General features: G+C 42.5%; 1 protein-coding gene across 6 annotated transcripts in view; it reads right to left on the reverse strand.

Moving 5' to 3' along the window:
* ppfia2 (PTPRF interacting protein alpha 2) overlaps window positions 1–21,902 on the reverse strand; it is a 282,784-nt gene that overhangs the window by 28,157 nt on the left and 232,725 nt on the right. For all 6 annotated transcript variants that reach the window (XM_049566807.1, XM_049566806.1, XM_049566804.1 and 3 more), the window contains 9 exons: window positions 21,755–21,901; window positions 17,360–17,494; window positions 16,594–16,677; window positions 14,687–14,818; window positions 14,514–14,576; window positions 14,192–14,283; window positions 11,188–11,320; window positions 7,895–8,112; window positions 4,700–4,940 (listed from right to left, as the gene is read on the reverse strand). In XM_049566807.1, the coding sequence (XP_049422764.1) occupies window positions 4,700–4,940; window positions 7,895–8,112; window positions 11,188–11,320; window positions 14,192–14,283; window positions 14,514–14,576; window positions 14,687–14,818; window positions 16,594–16,677; window positions 17,360–17,494; window positions 21,755–21,901 (1,245 nt within the window). The remainder of the gene's footprint in view (window positions 1–4,699; window positions 4,941–7,894; window positions 8,113–11,187; window positions 11,321–14,191; window positions 14,284–14,513; window positions 14,577–14,686; window positions 14,819–16,593; window positions 16,678–17,359; window positions 17,495–21,754; window position 21,902) is intronic.

Below are 21,902 nucleotides of genomic sequence, written 5' to 3' on the forward strand. Positions count from 1 at the left end.
CAATACCAGAGCATCAATTCACAGATCAATAAAGAGGAACACTGAAGGATCGGTAAAAAAGTCATTTCACTGATCAATAAAATCAAAGCCTTTAAAAGCCTCTGGGTGAAGGACATATTACACACTTCCCTTGTTCTGGTGGATTATAGGGGCATATGAGTATTTTCTTATGTAATAAAAGCTCCGTTATGGGCACATCTGGAGTGTTTCAGCCTCAGGTCAGCATCATGGAGAGAGTAAGAGAGGAGCTGAGCTGTAGAACAGATTATTGTCTATTCTTGGAGAAACTGCGAGATGTCCCTGTGACACCTGCGTGATGACAGCTGACAGAGCAAGACAGTTTCTGTCACGACTTTCTCTGCATGCTGACTTAATGCAGCAAGCCTTAAAAATGAATGTCTTCTCTACCTAAACAGCTTAGACAGTTGAAAAAATGAAAAATACATGTTTCCTCTTACCTGTAGTGCTATTTATCAATCTAGATTGTTTTGGTGCGAGTTGCGAAGTGTTGGAGATATCAGCCATAGAGATATCTGCCTTCTCATTAATATAATGAGATGGCACTCAGCTTGTGGTGCTCAAAGTGCCCAAAAAGAAAAAAGAAAAAAAAAAAGAAGAAAGAAATACATTTGAAAAACTCAACAGCAATGTCTCTTTCCAGAAATCATGACCTGGTTACTCAAGATAATCCACAGACCTTGTTGTGAGCAGTTTCATGTAGGAACTATTTTCTTTCTACTGAACTACACCCGGCAACTGTATCACCACGCGGAAGGAAGCGTACATCTACTCATGGAACATCACCAGTCTCTGCTCTGTCCAGCTCAACATGCCAGGTTCACGAAACTTTCAAACTAGGCAGTGCTGATGAAATCTGAATCAAGATTCTATTACTGCATTGCCTATTTTCTGTCTCAAATGTTTTCAGAAACACATTTTAGTGTACTGTTTAGCTGTAATTTGAGAATGTTTATGACCAGGCCTATTTGAAAACAGACCAAGCACTGCTACAACTACAACTGCTCAACCTATTTTAAATCTGCCTGCAGAGGAATTTTGGTACACGCCCGTTGAAACATCCTGGAAATCTAAAATGAGCTCAGAGGGGTAATGCCAGGCTATCCGTATCGCCACTCAAAAGGAAGCATGCATCTACTGCTAGCTCACCTAGCACCTGATTAGCTAACATTACTGCTCAGCCAAGGATGTCACCATTAATGTTTATATCTCATGCTGTCAAGAGCATGAGCCTCTTGTCCATGAGTAGATGCACACTTCCTTCTATGCAGTGATACAATTGGAAAGAAAATACTTCCTACATGAAACCGCTCACAACAAGGTCTATGGATTATCTTGAGAAACCAGGTCATGATTTCTGTTAAGAGACATTGCTGTTGAGTCAAATATATTTTTGGCGCTCTGAACACCACAAGCTGAGTGCCATCTAGTTCCATTATATTCAAGAGAAGGTACTGTATGTATTTTTGATTTGGGGGTGAACTATTTCTTTGCCATGCAGAGACTGTTAAAAACATGGACCTAACAAAAAGCTATTTCACCTTAAATTCCCTTTGCTTTATTACTACTTAATACAAAAATTATGTTTATAGCTGACTGAAACAACCATCAGCTACCAACTCAGTGCACAAGCTGCTTTGGACATATGGCAGTCTTCACACAAGAGAAGGAGAAATATTCTATATACACTACATTTCTCTACTAATCTGCATCTCTATGTACTTACAAAAGTGGTACAATCTCTAAAAATAAACCTTAAATCCCTGAAAGTACACACTCAGATTTAGCATATACTCAAACTCTAATCGAATGCTGCTGTGTGATGCGAGGACAGCAAATCCCTGATGGCCTTAAAGAAATTTCTGCCCGTCACTCACAGCACCACACACGAAATTCAGAGACAGACGGCCATATTTGCAATTCGGCGCCTCGTGGAAATCCATGTTACATTTCACACTGCTGCTCAAGTAACATAATAGTCATCAGTCTTTTCATCAGTGTGAATCCTCAGACACCACTTGTCTGTATGAGTTTGAACCCAGGGACTTAATACATCTTGATAACGTGTTCTGGCTTTGCAGAAACAATCATACCACTGGATGTGATTTTAAAGGTCACAATATATAATGGGAAAAAACAATGGATGTCACATATTTGGCCAGTTTTATCTTTTATGATATGTTTTGTGTTCTGGGGTCAAGAATTGATGCTGCTACTCTGGCGAATGAATGCATAAAAAGTTCTCTTCATTTAAACCCGGACAAAAATCTACCAAGGCCAAAACCAGTTGTTTTGTAAATTGTATTTTATACATAATAAAGGCTTTTTCTTAATCAAAACTTCACATACTCCTGCTCTTCTATGTGTTCATCCCTGAACTATGCTCTTTCATACATGTTTGAAGAACCTAACTCTTTTTATTTATTGAATGTATTCCAAGATTTACCCACTGAGCACATCACTAACTTTTAGGACAAAGAATTTCCACTGATGGGGCAGATGACGGTGTCAGACTTGTCAGTTACTGTAATAGTTTAATTGCTAATAATCAAAACGTACTGTATGTATCAGGCAGTACAGATTACACTATTATAGCACTATGTTTTTTCTCTGTTAGTTCCAGAATGTTGAAAATGAGGGTCAAATCTAAAATTATGAAAAAGATTTAGTTAGACTACATATCAATCAATCAATCAATTTTATTTATTAAGCCCAATATCACAAATCACAATTTGCCTCACAGGGCTTTACAGCATACGACATCCCTCTGTCCTTAGGACACAGCGGATAAGGAAAAACTCCCCCAAAACGGGGAAAAAACGATAGAAACCTCAGGAAGAGCAACTGAGGAGGGATCCCTCTTCCAGGACAGACGTGCAATAGATTTTGTACACAACAGATCAACATAATAAATTTACAGTATTCCATATGACATGACATAATTCATCTAATTTTGATAAATCTTGGATATACAGTATGTAAATACACTATTTCACAGGTCAGATTTACTCTTGGTGACTCACAAGTACTACATCAATAAATTCAAAGATGAGGCTCACTTACAAACCCAAAAAGTCTGCTTTATAGGAATACTTCCCCCAAATTACCATTTGTATATCAATTACTCACCATGTGTTATGTTAAATTTGTGAAAAACTTTGAAACTTATTTATGCATTCTTTAAAGCCAGAGTCCATTTACAAAAACAGTAATTTTACCTCACTGAACACGAGTGTTGCTGATCTACCACTGCCTCAATCAGTATTTTGTTTGTGTTACTGTGTGAGTTTGCTGAATCCGAACTATCTCTTTAAAAACACTAGAGTCACACAATAACACAAACAAAATTACCCGATCGAGGCAGTGGTAGATCAGCAACTCCTGTGTTCAGTGAGGTAAAATTACTGTTTTTGTTAATGGAGTCTGGCTTTGAATAGAGTATAGATTAAGACTGATTTCACATCCGCCATGATTGGTTTGGTTTAATCGAACTCAAGTTCATTTGCCCCCTCAGTGTGGTTCGTTTGTGCAGGTGTGAACACAGCAATCACACTCAGGTGCGCACCAAAACAACCGGACCGAGACCTTCTTGAAGAGGTGGTCTCTGACCGGTTACAAATGAACTCTGGTGCGGTTCGTTTGTGGTGAGAAGGTGTTCCGACCTGGATCTGAACCAACTGCAGTCACATGACACATTGTTTGGGTTAAACATGAGCATGTTACAGTCCTGGAGGATTATTAATGTGCACCTCCTCCTGTACTGCCTTAATATGCACATTCAGCACATCCAATGCATCAAAACATTGTTTTCTAGTTGGAGCCGCGCCTCGTTTTCAAACTGTATGGTTTGACTAAAATGAACAATGACAGCAATATAGTCCACGATGAGCAGCGCTAAAATCAACCTGCGTAGTTGTCCCTCCATTGTGACATTAGAAAGTGTCACATTTATCTTGCAAGTGTACTCTTCTTCAGCGTTTGCTTTACTTCCTGGATTTTTCCCACATGGAAATTCTGACCAATCAAGAGCAGCTTTCTCACACAAGGCATTTGATCTGGTCCACTTGTAAATGCTGCCGTGAGAACATGAACCAACTCTACGTTATTATGCAACTTTGTGAAAAAATTAGTCCCTAATTCAGACCAAAGCAAGACAACTCTAGGTCTGAAAGCACCCTAGGTTTCACTTCTAGTTCAGTTCCCCATCGGAAAGGGCTGTCTGTTTGGGAAGTACTCTGCACACAACTGGATAAATGAGACCTGGATTATACAGCACAAGTTGTGTGAGGGTTTGTTAACGGCTGTTTTGATAAAGTTTTGCTGATGATTAACATGGACCCCTAGGACTTTAATTCATCAAGAATTTTCTCCGTTTTTGGATTCTTCGCTCACCATGGATAAATGTGAGAAAAACAGAGCTTTCTTCACAAATTCAATGTAACACAGGGTGAGTAATTGATATACAAATGGTTGTTTGGGGGGAAGCATGCCTTAAAGAGATTTAGAGAACAGTACTAGATTGTATTACTTGTTTAAAAAGAATGTGTTCTCATGTTAAGCTGCTCCTGTAAAACTTAAAGAGACATCACTCTGTTGATGTACTGTACTGTACTTACAGCTGAGGGTATGAGTATGAATTTTCGGTGGGAGGCAAGGTCTTCATGTAGTCAATGCAACTTACCAGTGTCATGACCCCCATGCGCTCCATATCACGGGCAGGGCTTCTAGGATCAAGTTTAGGGGTGGAGTGTCCGCTGGGCGGGGAGGAGGAGGCCAAGGAGGAGGCGGTGGCTGAGGCAGTGATGGAGGCTCCGTGGTGGTGCATTCGAGCCAGGTTGAGGCCCTCAAGGCTGACGCTGGCCACCCGGTTTTCAATCTCCTCCGCCCGCAGCTCCGTCGACTCCTTCTCCTCCTGGATCAGCCTTGGAAAAGGAGCAAGGAGGACATGAGAGGCAGAATCAGCAATAGACATTTGGTCATGAAGATGCTGCAATATGGAGCTTATATACAGTAACAGTAACATCCAGTTGATATTTTCCAGCTCCATGTTTTATTTCTAGGCAGTTAAGATATCAGTATCCCCACGATGGAGTTTAGTCTTATCTCTGGAGGTCTTTGGAGGTGGATTTCTAGAGATTTTCACACAAAGTCCATTAATTACCTACAGTATAAGGCAAACTAATTAAAGGCCAAAGTGAGGAGATAAAAAGGCTAAAAGTCAGATCATTAGTTTTACCCATACCCAGGTTTGAACTCTGTAATTAGCTGAGAGCTCGACTCCTCGCCTTCATGATCACTATCTACCATCAGATCTGAAAGAACTCTTCCTGAAAGATATGTGGCTCTGTGTCTATTGACTGGGATGTAAATCAGCAAAGACCAAAAGCCACATTAAGAACCCTTGAAATTAAGAACTAAGTGCAGTTGTGCCCGAGGTTATGAATACTTATCAGCACAAGATAATTACAGCATTAACAAGCAAGAGGCAGTTCACACTTCCTGAAACATGCAGTGCATACAAGAAAAGAAAAGCATAATGAACAGCCATGCTGAAAGACAAATGATACCTTAGTGTGAGCTTGACAGATTCTTGCATGACAGAAGGAGTATATTAAAGGGATAGTGCACCCAAAAATGAAAATTCAGCCATTATCTACTCACCCATATGCCGACGGAGACTCAGGTGAAGTTTTAGAGTCCTCACATCCCTTGCGGAGATCGGCAGGGGGAGCGGCTAGCACACCTAATGGCAGACAGCACCCCAGACTAACGTCCAAGAACACAAAATTGAAACCACAAAATATCTCCAACATGCTCATCCATAGTGATCCAAGTGTCCTGAAGCCCCGACATAAAAAATTGTTTGGAAGAACGTCATATAGCCTCACTGTAGCCTGTAGCTCTGACTGCTTCTCTGTGCTCCGCGCTCACATGTGCGCACTTGCGCGAGACCAGCGAAAGCATGAGCTTTGCTTACCCGTGTTTACATCATGTGACACATGCACCGCAGGGGGAGACAACAGTAACCACAGAGCTAAAAGATAATTTGCACTACGATCTTTTAGCAAAGGACAGCCCAACATGTCTGAAGACTTTGAAATTGAGGAGAAACAGCATTTCTTTGTTGAGCCGTATTTGTTTGAGCCCGAGTATACGGACGGAACTCAGGCTCCTGGACGAAGCAGCCGCCACAGCTCATGAGCCTAACCCTCAGCCAGCCGCAGAATACCGGAGTTGAGCACTGGAAACCTGGTGGTGTAGTTGTTTCAAATGCAAAGCAATGCCAACGGATGAGGAAAGTCTTTGCTGCTCAGACTGGGAATTGGCGATGCCTGCACTTGAGAATCTGGACATCAGTACTGACGAGACTGCTGCTCTTCAGAGACCGTACATCACCGATCACCCTGAGCGCGCACACGTGATCACAGAGCACAGAGAGGCAGTCAGAGCTACAGGCTACAGTGAGGCTAAAAACAGAGTTCATATGACATTTTTCAAAACAACTTTTTATGTCGGGGCTTCAGGACACTTGGATCACTGTGGATGAGCATGTTGGAGATATTTTGTGGTTTCAATTTTGTGTTCTTGGACGTTAGTCTGGGGCGCCGTCAGCCATTAGGTGTGCTAGCCGCCCCCCGCCAATCTCCGCAAGGGATGTGAGGACTCTAAAACTTCACCAGGGCCTCCATTGGCATATGGGTGTGTAGGTAATGGCTGAATTTTCATTTTTGTGTGAACTATCCCTTTAAGCATTTAAGCACATGCCAAAAACTACAGTTCCTCTAATGGCCACTTGAGGGTGGCACCGAGAGCAAGTCAATCCCCATAGATCCCCACGTTGAAATGCCCAACTTTGCAGCATGAATAAGCATGTTTACAGCCTGGTACAAAAAACTGCTTTGGTCTCTGTAACTAATTTCCTGTTTATAACAACTATACAGGGGGTTAATTTTAATATAAATCACCTGTTTAAATGTTATGAAGGCTTGAAATAATGTATATTTTATGCTGTGTTCACATTACCAGCAACAAAGCAACAGGCTACATGTCATTTTCAGTGAAAGCCGGTGACATGAAGCTACGAACTGACGCCACAGGTGCGACTGGCTACAAATCAAAGCTGATCTGACATCAACTTTTTTTTTTTGCGCTCCAATAATGCAGTGAGGCATCAAACAACTAGATGTTTTTGTTTCTAGTTGTGGTATTGTGTTTGTTAGCTTAGTTAGCAGACATTATGCTAGGTTCACATACACTGCGCACAGGGATGCAATGTGGCGGTGTATTATAACGCTACAATGGGGCTCAGACATTATTTACATTATTTAAAAGCACAGGCATATTTCTGACCACATACAAACTTTAGATGACCTTCAGTCAAGGTGCTCTGTGGCTTGTAGCAGACACACCCGATTCCGTGAGAGCTAACTGTAAAAAAAAGTTCCTCTGTGGGACTTTTTTCTGCTTCTGTAGTCACTGACATGAACACAAGCTGACCAAAATCTCTGCTCTTAATGGGATGTGTTATCTAATACTACATTAAATATAGATTTTGAGTGGAGTATCATTTGGGAAGCCAAAGATGGGGTGAGAAAAAGGGCAAAGTAGAAACACTGATAAAAAAAGTGGTGTTATCTGTTGGAAACAGGGATTAATCCAACACCAGGATATCACCCTAAAGTCAGAAACATTTTTGTTAATCTGCAAACAGTACGAAAAGGTGCAGCTTTCTGGAATATGATCCTAAAAACATATCAGGTGCTAATCTGATTTGAAGTCAAATGGATTAGGAACACAATAAATAAAGGAGGCAAATCGATATGTCTGGGAATCTGGCCTTTTCTATTAAATTAATACTGCAGTGTGTGTCAGGTACCTAATCTCCTTGTTGATTGCATCCAGCTGCTCCTGCAGCATCATGGCCAGAGTTTGTGCATCAGAGTGGCCGCTGGGTGAAAGCAGGTCCATGGAGCTGAACAACGTTTCCCTGTCATCGTCATCGATGTCGGACATCTCCGTGTCGCTCTCGAAGTGGTGGCCTCCCAGAACCCCGAGCTGCTGCGAGCGCCATTCATGCTCCCCGAGCGATTTAGCCTGCACGTAAAGACGAGAACAGACAATGAATACCAGACCATGTACTCTAAGTTCTGATTTAATACATCTAAAATATTTTGGGGGTTTCAGGAAACCTTTTTCTTCACATAATCAAAGTAACATTCTTTTGTCATGTTATCAGAATTCTATTACTTTATTCATAATATTTTCAGGAGACATCTACGTATAAATGCACCCAAACTTAACTAAACGAATGCCTTCTTAATCACACCAGCAAACAAAAATAAAGGCAAAAGACCAACAAGATGGAAACACATTTTGTTTGTTTTGTGAACTACAACTTGCTTCAGCTGTAGCGTGAGAGCGCACGTCCTTGTCCTCTAAAATGACTTCTATTGCCTTGTTATGTCTGGACATAATACGAATGCGACATGGTGAGTTTGTTGTCTCCTTTAAACTTCAAATTCAATTTAAAAGGCACACTATTACCACTGGAGCCATGTATTTGCTGTAGAGTATAGCCTTCTAATAATAAAAATAATTTTATCCTGTGAGAGACAAGCCTGGATGCTTACCCTCCTGGTCCATAAAAAAAAAAAAAAAACATTGTACACTGCTTTAAAAAGAGATGACACGAGCTGACATCATTATTGAAGCCCACCTATACTCTCCTGGTGATAATATGTTTCTCCAACTAACAACACTAAAACCCACGCTAGCCCTGATGCACTGTGGCAGGGACTGTCTCCTGTCACCAAAATTGCACAAATGAGTTGGCCCCACTAAAGTAGATCGCCTCTTAAACTTGCCTTTATCTCTCTCCCCACATTATACCCTTCATACTATCATTCAGTTTAAATTGCCTTAATACATTTTGAACAAAATGCAGGGTTGTGGACAAGGGATAACAAGGGATAGTGTTTTTTAACCTAGATGCTATTTTCCCATGTTGCTGTGTTTAAGTTACTAATGGGAACAGCAATATGTGAAATTGGTCCAGTATTGAGGGAGATGACTGCAGCTGGCAGCCATGACAACAGGCTTAATGTACACACTCAGGGCATGTCAGCACTGTCAGTTTAAATCCACTAAAAGAGCTTTTTTTGTCGCTCAGATTGTTTCTGTAAGTGTCTGACACCTTATGGAAGGGATCCCTCCAGAGACAGACCTGTTTGTTAACGAGTACGATCCTTTTTATTTAACTAGAAACAGTCCCAAAGTCACCATCACCAAATCCGCCAGTCCATCTAAATAAACAGTAATTTTAGCGTGTATAGAGGCAGCATACTTTCACATCTAACTGTGTGAATTAAGGGTTTATTTCAACAAAACCAGAGCTGGTGATTGTTGGAACAGCTGAAAGCCAATAAAGACATTTTTGTTAGTTTTATTTTCTTTCTGTTGACTTAAAATGAAGTGTGTTTAATGATGATAAAATTACTGTTTATTTAAATGGAGTCTGGTGAGTTTGGTGATGGCGATTTCAGTGCTGTCTCTGGTTTAAAAAAAAAAAAAAGAAAATGATATTATTCTTTCACAAAAAGTTCTATCTCTGTAGGGATCATTTCCATGAGTTGTCAGACCCATAGAATAATAATTTGAGCCTGTCAGTTGCAAAAAACAAGCAGTTTTAGTAGACGTAAATGACAGTGTGAACATGGCCAGAATGTTTACACGAGACTGAAAACACACCGCATCATGTGACCCGTGTCAAGTGCTGCCCCTAGCACACACTGGAAGCGTCACGCTGCAGCCTACACAAAGTTATTACTACTTTTAGTGAAAGGTCTGTACCTCTTCCAACTCTGCATTAGCTTGAAATCATGTGTGGACACCCACTAATTAAGAGGTGATCTCCAGAGCTATGACTCACCAGGCAATATCTTTTTGGCCACTGTCTTTTTAATGACGGGTTGTGGGTCATTTAGCTTGGAATATTTCCCTATCTCAATAACGAGTCTCATGTCATCCAGTCTAAGTCACACTCGAGACAGCAACAGCTACAGAGTCCTCTTTATGCATCCAGGGTGAGGGGTCGAGCTGCCACAGCAGAGAAGAAGAGCAGAGAGCAAGTGGGGGAAAAATGCATTTAATTCCAAGGGGGGTGAAGCTGGATATAGGACAGGCGCAAAGTGCCACGTCCAGGAGCGCTGACATGAGTCTTGCCGTTGCCGGTGTGGGGTTGTACATTGACAATATTATGGCCGTATTTTGTGATGTGCGGCATTCTCCACTGGTGTGTTTTGGCCATTACAGCTGTGATTTATGGCTGTCAGCTGCAGCCCTTTCGCTCAAATCTGGACCAACAAAAAAGTAGGAATCTTTGCCATAATGTTGCCAGACACCTTGAATAATAACTTGAGCCCGACAGTAGCAAAAACAAAAAGGTTTAATGGACATAGATTGACTGCAAACATGCCCTGAATGTTTACAGTGCAGCTTGTTGTGCAGCTGCCGGCTGCAGCCCTCCACTCAAACCTGGACCGACAAAAACTATCTATGTAGGGATCCTTTCCATGAGTTTTCAGAGACTTAGAATAATAATCTGAGCCTGTCAGTTGCAAAAACAAGCAGTTTTCGAAAACGTAAATGACAGTGTGACCAAAGCTAGTATGTCTACATTACAGCCTGTTTCACGGTTGCTGGCTGTAGCCATTTTTGCTCAAACCTGAACCAAACAACAAGTCTATCTCTGTAGGGATCATTTCCATCAGTTGTCTGACATTTTTAGAATAATAATCTAACCCTGTCAGTGGCATAAGCAGGTACTTTAAGTGAACATGCCCTGAGTGTTTACATTGCTGGCTTCAGCCCTCTCGCTCAATATTGCACCAATCTTAAATATTTTCGTTCCCCATAGTGCCTTAGACACAAACACGTTTTCCCTTTAATCTGATTGTAGCATCCTTATGAAAGGTTAATTATATTGCCTTAATGGAGACTTTTAGCACTTAACACTGCGTTACAGCCTCAGGGTTCTCAGAATATTTCTACTGGATGACTTTAAGAGCCTCCAACTGGCTTTTTAAAAGTAGCAGTGGTAAAAGTAGAAACACTAAGATTTTACAATAAAGGCACAGCGAGCTGGAAAGCAAACAATTAAGACTGGTTCACCTTGGTTTCACGCAGACCCATTCGACCTCTCCTTGGCCGCCTGATGACCTTGGCTGAGCGGTAGTGGTCCGACTGTGTTTCAGCCAGAGATCCCAACGAAAATCGGAGCTCAGCTGATGTGTCCAGATGAGACCTGAGAAGATACTTAATGAGTAATACTACACCCCAAGTTACCGAGTGTGTGCCTTCTCTAAAACATCTTCTGGGTCTCGTATATTGAAGATGAACAGTATCCTACACGGGGACTTTGCCTGAGCGGTAAAGGAGATTACAAAAGATGAGACACAACAAAAATGTCATGGTAATGTTCACAGCTACGCAGACAGTAAACCAATCCAATCGTGTGTTCAGGCACCTGAAGCGTACCTAACAGTCACAATGATGTGGTGTAAAGTGTACTCCTTGAAGGATCAGCGCTCGTTATGCACGCCTCTATGGCTGCAAATTGTTTGTCTATGGAGGAGATTACGGCTGCTACTGTCAACACATCGGCACTGTAATATGAGAACTTCATGCAGCATGAAAAGGAAGCCAGAATACATCCAAGAATAGATGCGGTGAGTTCAGTGATACCAGTGTTTCTAACAATAGAGCAGAGCAAATTGTTTCATCAGTGACAGATAAAATAACAGGACTTGCTACTGGACAGAGTGTATCTGTTTTCCAGCATTTTATGTGCTTCCTGTTACATGCACAAATTACTGGATCTCAGCCAGTCAATGTCACCCAATAACAAAGTAATGGATATGTTTCGACGACTGCAGCTATGTGAAGAATCTTTTAAACCTTAGGCACACAGATAGTTAAGCAGCTTTAAGTGCAAACCACTGTTCAGAGTCAAGCATCCTTCTCCAAATACTGCCTAATGTTTGGACACAGATCCATCTTAGTTTCATGCAGTTGCTTAATTGTCTGTGTGCTCCAGAACTCCAGTGAACTGAATCTAACTTTGGTTTGGACTTGTTTCTGAGAAGCACCAAACTGGCTAAACTCTTGTTAATTTTAAGGCTTAATTATGCATAATGTGTTGCAGATTGTCCTGTGGTGGTAAATAGATGCAGGAGGTCCTAATCCACCTCAAACAACTGACTGCTGGCTCAACCTCTCACATGAAAGCGACTAACAAAACAGTCATCATCAGTTCAGACAATCTGTTTATTTTTCGACACACTACAAGGCCTAACTGGCTTTACACTGCAATATAAGTACAAAAACACTTTTTCTTTATTTAAGATTCAGTATGAATGTTTGAGATTTGAATCCTCAGCCGACTGAAATTACTTCAAGTCGATCAGTCTTTTTTTTCGCGAGGCAGTGTACTTCTAGGGATGTTTTAGTCCCCAGACTATGCTGTGGAGTGAGCACTCTTGACTTTCATGCTACCTTTTGGTTAGGACAGTTGCGGACGTGATGCAGCTACACTGTAGGAGGAACTTTACTTGTAAAAATACTTGATACAGCACAGTGTCTGCTTTTTGTTTTATATCCAGTGCCTGCAAAAACAGCTGTTGCACATTTCCAATACATCGTTATTACATGACAGGATTGCCACTGTCCCACTAAACGTCCCACTGAGCCCAGTTCAAACATTTAACTTTATATGAAAAAATTGTCAAATATTCATATTAAACGGCCAAATCTGATTTGACTGACATAATTGTAAGTCGATGCAGCCCTAGTAAAACAAAAAACAAAAATTATCTGGCTTGTGTTAGTGCTTCTAATGGCATTTGGAAGACTGTGATGGACACTGCGTCAGAGACGACTCCTGGCTCTGATTGGTTGTTTTTGTTCAGGAACAGACAATTTTTGCAAATGCCATTAGCAGCACCAGGAGGAGCTCTCCTGTACTACTGTCAGAATAACGTGGCAGTTTCTGCAAATATGGTCAAACATTATTATTTTACAAAAGTTACCTGCTGTAGCTTGTAAGGCTTCTCCATATCAGTCATCAACTGGTGAATATGCTGACATGACCCTGTAGCCCCAGGATTTTAGCATGATTTATGCACCCGTCAGGCATATATTTGAGACTGCTTTTGAAGAAATTCTATTTTAAATGAGTCTGCTAAAGATGGTATTTTCAACTATCTAATAGAGCAAGTAGATTTCCTTGGAGTCAGACGGTGTGTCGGCTTTTCGACTCCCTTGTGGGTTTCACTGGGAAGGCTCAAAGTCCCCATTGCTGGGGCACCTTCTTCAACCAGGTTTGTGATTTAGTGTTCATCTTTTAATGTTTTCGTAACACACTCTTTTTAACAAGGTGGGGTCGTTAACCCCATACCCAACACCCAACCTGGAGGACCCTTCCAGAGGTATAAAACCCCCTCTGGCATAGCTCTCAGGATCACTGGAGTAGGCAAGCCTCTCCACTGCCGCAAAGTGGTAATCCAAGAGTGGAGTTGGATTGGACACACCTTCAGAGAACCTGCCACAAACATCACCTGATAAACCCTGAAATGGAACCCACAAAGAACTAGGAAAACAGCTGGAGAAGAGGTATCCAGACAGAAAGGTCTAGGAGAGATCTAGAGCAAACCACTAACAATCAAGTGAAATGGAGGACATTCATCAACGGCCTATGCTCCCTAGAGGTGCAAAGCGCTTTACGTCAAGTAAGTCAAGGAGCTAATGTTAGCTTAATTAGCTTGCTAGTTACAGCTACATTGCAGCTTTCTAGAAATACCTCCACTTCTGTCTGAAATCAAGGACTTATTGTCTCAAAGATAATAAGTTATAATTTTAAAAACAACAATTTTAAAAAAAGGTATTTGGAGCTGTAAATCTGACTGCATGTCTGCCATGCAATAACAAAAAGCTTGATGGGCGTAGCGACGGCATCCAAGTGCAGCTGGGCTCAGCAAACAGTCAATTTCATAAGTTCAAAGTTCAGCAGAGAGTTTCAGGGTCCAGTGGTCTAAACTCATATCAGGCTTCAGTGGTAAAATAATAATGGCCTACAAAAACTCAAACCTTAACACACCCACACCCACAGCCAACCTACCGTGACAGGGTGGGTTCTGTGAGGGAGCCTGCCCTCAATCTGAATTGGTCCAGCTCTGATCTCAGTTTCTCAATCTCCTCCGCCAGATGTGTCTGGACAAAACAATTTAACAAGACGTCATTACATTGCTGTCCATGATATCACATGCCCAACGAATGTCTGTCCCAGTACCAAACAGTAGTCATATCGGTGCATGTCAACACTGTCTTTGATCGTCTTCATAATAATGAATACCAACAGAGTGCTTATGAAATTCCCCTACAGGAAGCTCATGTCTATTCAGCTGCAGAGGTTGGTAATCATCATCATTTCTGAAACCTACTTTTTCATGGAGTGAATCTTCGTACTGTTTTCTGTAGCCTTCCGAGTCTTGGATTAACAAATTCTGCAAAGAGAAGGAAAAACACAGAGGTGTAAAAATCCACCTCCTCCTGACATCCATTGGACAGAACTGATATTGACAGGTTTCCATTGACAACAGCAGCCCTCTTTAACCTTCTCTTCTAGAGCTGCCATCCGCTCCTTCAGATGGAGCTGAAGACGCTCATTGGACTCTGTGAGGAGTCTGTCCACCGTGTCTGACAGTCGCTTGTTGTGCTCCTCGTTCATCTTTTCCCTCTGTCGAGCCTGGAGGAAGTACACAGTTTAATATTTATACTTAAAAAAGTCACAATAACCCCTTTAAATTGATCGCTGTAAAACTACTGGCTACTTTAAAGCAGTGCAGTGCTTTAAAGGAATACTTTATCCGCAAGGTGATCATTTGTGTACCAATTACTCATTTTGTGTTATGCTGAAGTTGTAAAGAAAGCTTTGTTTGCCTCCTGTGAACAAATAATCCAAAAACAGAGAACATTCTTGATAAAGTGAAGTCATAGGGGTCCACGTTTAACAACAGCAAAACTTATCATATAGTTCGCACAACTCGTGCAGTATAATCCAAGTCTCAGAGTCGTATGCTCAGTACTTCCCAAACATACAAACCTTTCTTACGGGGAACTTAACAGTCAGTGAAACTTATCTATGTTCTCTTCAAAGCCAGACTCCATTGACAAAAACAGTAATTTTAGCTCGCTGAACAAAGGAGCTGCTGGTCTGCCACTGCCTACGATCATTTGGTTTGTTTGTGTTACTGTGGGACTTTGGAGTTTTAAAGGGACCGTTCTGATTCACTATAGTCTACGATGACACAAAGACACTAAGTGATCAAGACAGTGGTACACCAGCAGTTCCCGAGTCCAGTGAGGTAAAATTACTGTTTTTGTCAATGGAGGCTGGCTCTGAAGACAGCATAGATTAAAGGGATAGTTCACACAAAAATTAAAATTCAGCCATTATCTAGTCACCCATATGCCGAGGGAGGCTCAGGTGAAGTTTTAGAGTCCTCACAACATTTAAGGAGATCCCAGGGGAAAGGGGGTGGCAACAAAACTCCACCTAATGGAGGCTTAAGGCGCCGTGGATTCAAACGTCCAAAAACACATAATTGAAACCACAAAATATCTCCATACTGCTCGTCCGTAGTGATCCAAGTGTCCTGAAGCCCCGAGATAAAAAGTTGTTCGGAAAAACGTCATTTGAACTCTGTTTTTAGCCTCACTGTAGCCTGTAGCTCTGACTGCTTCTCTGTGCTCCATGCTCACGTGTGCGCACTCAGGGTGATCGGTGATGTACGGTCTCTGAAGAGCAGCAGTCTCGTCAGTACTGATGTCCAGCCTCTCTGTACTCCACGCTCACGTGTGTGCGCTTGGGTGTGAGACCAGCCAAAGCACATGAACACACATGAACGCGGTGCCCATGTCTCACGGTCAGATATATCTTTACTGTTGTTAAATGTGGACCCCTATGACTTCAATTCATCATGAATGTTCTCAGTTTTTTGGATTCTTCGTTCACCGTGGAGGTATGCGGGAAAAACAAAGTTTTCAGCATGAATTCAACACAACATGGGGTGAGTAACTGACATACAGTGTTCCTTTAAATCACATACGACATTCTGACCTGACTCTCAGAGTAAACTACAGTAAATAACAAAATGTAACTTCACCAATTCAGGGTTCAAATCAGGTTTCCAGGGGAAAATCAGCTTTGTGAATTCTTCCTAAGGTTACAATAATATTTACATATGCTTTTTTCTCTCAAACTGTGCATGTAGCATTTTGGAACGATACTATACAATATGACTATGAAGATGCTAATGAGATCTAAAATAAGTAGGACATTATTGCATCATTTGTGAGCAATTTACAAACCAGAGTGTGTGAAACATTGATTTGGTCTAGTGTCAGCGGTGATAAATCAGACAGCATGTCATCAGTCGCAGTCGCCTCAAGCTGTCATGCTCATGCAGAAGTGGCTGCCTGGTTAACGCTGCCTGGCACGACGCCTCCGCTGTGACTCACCCGTAGCAGCTCCTGGTTCTTCTCCTCCAGCTGGCATTCCAAGTGCCTCATTCGCTCCTCAATGCTCCCGTGACGCTCTTCCGCCTACACATGGATCACAGCATAGACAGGACAAAAGAGGGCACGATGATCTGCGTGTTTGACAGCCTTGAAAGGGCGACAAAGAAAAGCAGTGGCGACGACACAAGCCAAAGCCTCTACCCCAAACTCAAAGATGGATGTCTATCGTTTCAAAGCGTAACAGGAGAGACAGAGAGAGAGCTGGTTGAAAAAAAGAGTGACAAGGAGAAGGATGGAGAACGAGGCCACCAAAGGACAGAATGAAAGAGGAAGAGAGCTCCTCCAGCACTGCCAAGTATGAGCTCCAGCCAGAAGTTGCCATGCAGCTGTCCCGTGGTGGTAGAACAGCCAGAGCAGAACCCCAGTAAACACGCTCGCCACAAAACACTAATAAGATAAATGAATGAAATCTGCTCTCTACAGGAATTGGCAGTAGCTGTGATGCCCTGTGGGACTACCTTCCTAAGAATGGAGTTCATGTCTTGGAGTTTAGCTTCCATAACAAAGTGATAATCATCGGGGGAGGAAGAGGAGCTGGAGTCAGACTACGTGGCCGAGGAAGAGGAGAGGGACATGTTGAAACGTCATGACATGACACCACGTGCACACTTACACACAGGTATAGAACAATCTAGAGACGAGGGCATCTGTGGGAAAGTGTTAACAGCATGTGTGTGTTAATGTGAGTGTGTGCGTGTGTTCCTACCTTGGTGAGGGCTGCTATCCTCTGGGCCAGTTCAGCCTCTACCTCCGGCAGCGTTTCGGCCTTCCTCATGGTCTGCTGGAGCTTCTGCTCTGCGAGCTCCAGCCTCTCCTGTAGCTGCCTGTTCTTCTCCTCCATCTGCAGAGAGAAACATCAACCACACCAGCAGGTAGTCATTTAGAAGATTTACAAGATATCGGTTGCTGTAAATTCTCTGATTAAATACTTACATAAATGTAGTTAAAGGGGACCTATGCTCATTTTGAAAATTCATACATTATTCCTATGGTCTAAGACAGTCCAAGAATATTAATAAACAAAGCTAGAGTGCTAAACTCAATATGTGATCTCATCACGTATAAAGTCTGGAGCTGCCGCAGCGACTGCCGTTTCTTGTTGAACAGGTAGGTGCCAGAGGTTAGCGTGGTACAGTGGTTCCCAGCCAAGGAGTCCAGATTTCTGTCATGAGTTCAAGGTCCACATAGTGTAAGATTTTCAGCGTCATACTTGCATTTAGCCCTGTCGTCAAGCTAGTTTGCTGCACTGTCAAGTAGCTGTCGGTTAGTCACTCACTCTACAGCAGGAAACAGCACTTCAAAATAAAAGCTCTGAGCCGAAAATTCACTGTATTTAACTTGACACCCTTATGAGTCACTTGCAGTCTAATTCAGAATGAGCCTGTGACACCCCACTGGCTTAGTTAGTTTGGTAAAGTATCAGCTTTTCCATTGAAACGTTCCTACAAGAATAGCTTGCAGCGTGCGCACAAGCAGTGTTGAAGGAGGGGCCAAGTTTGAATGTGTTTACAAACAGTAACCAATAATTCCTGTGTCGTGTACCTTTAAGGATAGTTAACAGTATTTATGTTTTCTCCCCCTCTATCTTGGCATGTAACCTTAAAAACATTCTGTGAATATTAATCCCTTCCTTCTTTTCCTCTCAATGTCAGCAGAGCATCATCGCCTGGTAGAAAATAGAAGCACAGATATGTTTAGTAGGAGGACTGGCTACTGAAGGCTCTGGCAGCGCGCCTCAACCCTCCTTCAAAATAGCACTATAACAGAGTCAGAACAGCAGCGGCTCTGCACTTGCCAAGAGTGACAGTGGCAACTTTTGCTCAGCAGATACCGGTAATTGCCCTGATGAGGCATTCAGATGGATTATAAGGATGGAAATCAAAACCCAGCATTCAGTGACGCTGCCACCGAGTGACGTGTATGTCACTGTTGCGTGTTAAGGCTTTTGTCCCCGCCTTCCTCTGGGCGCAGATCAGTTTTAAGACTCTTCTTTCGGGGCTGGCTTGGCAGCCTTTGCCATCAGCGACAGATGCTCTGCTCCCCAAAGCATCGGGCCTGGCAGCTCTATAAGCAATAATTAGACTGGAGTGGGGCAGGGCCTGTGTTGTGTGTATCAGTGATATTTTCTGACTTTACCCTTATCACAATCCCATTGGTGTCTGGGATGACGCTGGGGAAGCATGACAGTGTGTTTTTGTTTGCAATATTCTCCCTTAGTGCCATTCCATCCATCTTTTTTTTTTTTTTTGCCTTTTTGCTCGGCATTTCTTCTCATCCCTTCATCCCTCTGTACAGACAGCCAAGCCTACATTCCCTGAACAACTCATCTTCAAACATCAGCAGCCAGATCCTGGAGTTCAGCTTGTGGCACAACAACAAGTAAAATTATCACACAGCCAGCGAGGAAGTGTGTTTGTGTATGGTCGCAGGAGCTTAAACCCAAAGGTTTAAGATGTTATTTCTGTACGTTCTGAGGGCGTTTCAATGGTTAACAGTCAACTAGGTAACTGCTGCGAATATTTCTGACTGGTTACACATGTCAGTTTATAGATTCATTTTGCTACTCTTTAGTTGACTACACTGTGCACCACCCAGATGTGGTGGGAGCTAGCTAGGGGCGCCACGCATTCAGGGATTATCACTACTAACGCTTTCCTGACACAACAGCATTGCTGTGGAAACATGGTGCCCACCCTCCAGTCTCCCACCAGATTGCCCCAGTGAGAAAGCAACTCAATTTTGAACTGCAAACACCCTTTAGCATTTTAAACTATGTTAGCTCTGTAAGCAATATCAGCATGGTTCCGCTAGCTAGCTCTCACACGACCTGGCTGATGCTCAGTGCAGTGTGGCCCTGGCTAACATTAGCTAACCAATGGAGACTGGATGGTGGGCATATTCGCATGGCTCCCTGCCTGTCAGAATATGAAATAAAAGGCAAGACATTTACATCACAAAACATTGAAACTTCACTACCTTTAAATGGATAGCCCTCTGAAATGTGGTGCTGAAGCTCACTGAGTCACTGGAGTGCCAGACCAAAAGAAAAGGCCTTTTGTGTTACACATCACTTTGCATTTTTATTGTCCTGTATAATTAATGTGTGTTGGGCTATTGAACACAAAATTAACTGAAACTGTCTTCCCTACTCTGAATTACCACTAACAGCATTTAATTTCCAAGGAACGTAATATGTTTTCTTGCAGAGAGTTCGATGAGCAAATTTTTTACCCGTCTAATGTCTGTACGGTAAATATATAGCTAGCAGCCTGTTAGCTTAGGTTAGGGCCTGGCTCTGTCCAGACTATTTCGTTGCTGGGAGCAAACACTCCCAACATTTCAGTGTTTGCACAGATTACACAGTGGTTTCCAACTGGTGGGTCGCTGTCCCAAAGTGGGTACATTCTGAATGGACCGCAACAGACTCGTGAATCTCTCAAGTTTGTAGAAAACACACTATCTTAGAGTACAGTGAATTCCGGCACTAAGCTTTTATTCTGAATTGCCATTTCCTGCTATAGAGTGAGTGGCTAACAGATGGCTACTTGACAGAGACAGCGTCTTGCTGACATGACCAAATGCACACTTGGGAGAAGTTTTCCTTGTCGGCTTTCTTCCAGGAAGTCTTTTCTGAAAGTAATCCATTAATTGTAACCCAAACCACAACTTTATTCCTAACCCATAACCAAGAGAGCCCTTGAGAAAAATTTCTCCCAACTGCACCAAATCCATGTATGACGCTAAATGTATATAACTGAGTGGACCTTGAACTAATGAATAAGGACAAATCTGGACCCTGCGGCTGCACCAATTGGGAACCACTGCTGTAAACAGGTAATGCTTTTATTTGTGAGCTTGAGATGTGGGTTTTGTTACCTTAAGACAGCACCATACTTAATGTTTCCCTCTGTTTCCAGTCTTTGTGCCAAGCTAAGCTAACTGGCTGCTGGCTGTAGTCTTGAATTTATGATTTTAAAGGGGCTCTGTATGAACATCAGAGTGTATGAGTTGTCTGGACGCAGTTCTCAATATGGAGGTGGTTGAGCCAGCAGCTAGCAGGGAACAGTGCGAACTCCAAAGACGGCATTAAACAACAGGTGGTACGCTTTCCACAACAACACTGTCCTGATACCAGTGGTAACTGTCATGTGAGCAAAGTGCAGAGCGGCATCTATTAGCTAGCTAGTGGGAAACACACATGCACTAACATGCATGCACAGCCGAACCACCACAACAAACCACAGAGAAGCTCAGATAACATGCCATTACTCTGCTCTAACTTTACAGAACAAATAGAGGTTTGCTGTGCTCTGATGGCTGCATACAGAAACTTGACTTTACATTTGCTGGGACACATGAGAGAGATTATCGATCATGTAACTCTCTACAAGAAAGCAAACAAGCGTCTTTCCAAAAATTTCAAACTGTTCCTTTAACAGAGTCGTTGCTTGGTGTCGAAGTAACTTTCTTTGCAGCAAAGCCAAAGGGAGCTTGTGTGTCTCATGGTGTTTGTGTGCGCCCATGATCACTTCTGCTCATATCAGTGTGATGCTCTTTCCATCCATCCAGAGCTCAGCTGGTGCTTAAGCCCGTACTCATGAAAATGTCACTCAATCTTCTATGGCCGGGCAATTTCTCTAATTGGCTGCTATGAATCACAAAGAACCATCAAAAGGGAGAATAAATCTGTGCCATTGTTTGGTCATATTGCGCAGCGTTACGCAACTTATGAAGATGACTTTCAGCCATCTACCGTCAAAATTCCTTCTCCGGCAGTAATTTCCTCTGACCTTATTTGACACAATGTCAAGAGGTTTGCTCATTGCCAAACTCTCTGTGGATCAGCTCTAAGGGCTTTGTTAACTGACAGGAACCATCTATCTCACACAACCAGCTGCATGCATCTTTAAATCTTTTCGGAATCCAGTTATGTCGTGGAAAAGAAATGTCTGAATGGTCCATTTCAGCAGCCACCTGGACCCATGACTCGGTTTGACGTAATGATCAGTGAAAACTGGAACACACATTATCTTGATAATCTCTCAGGATATAAGGTCATCAGTTACTTTGACCTCGCACACTTTCCTTGGATTATACAGACCTGTCGCAGGAACGCTTCCTTATTGGCCAACTCGTTCTCCAGTTTGTCGTTGATGTCGTGCACAGAGGTGGACTCTCGCTGGGCGCTCAGGTAGCGTTTTTCCAATGTTACAATCCGTTCCTCCATGTCCTCTTTCTGACACATGGCC

Source organism: Epinephelus fuscoguttatus, linkage group LG22 (assembly GCF_011397635.1).
Source record: "Epinephelus fuscoguttatus linkage group LG22, E.fuscoguttatus.final_Chr_v1".
NCBI classification, from domain to species: Eukaryota; Metazoa; Chordata; class Actinopteri; order Perciformes; family Serranidae; genus Epinephelus; species Epinephelus fuscoguttatus.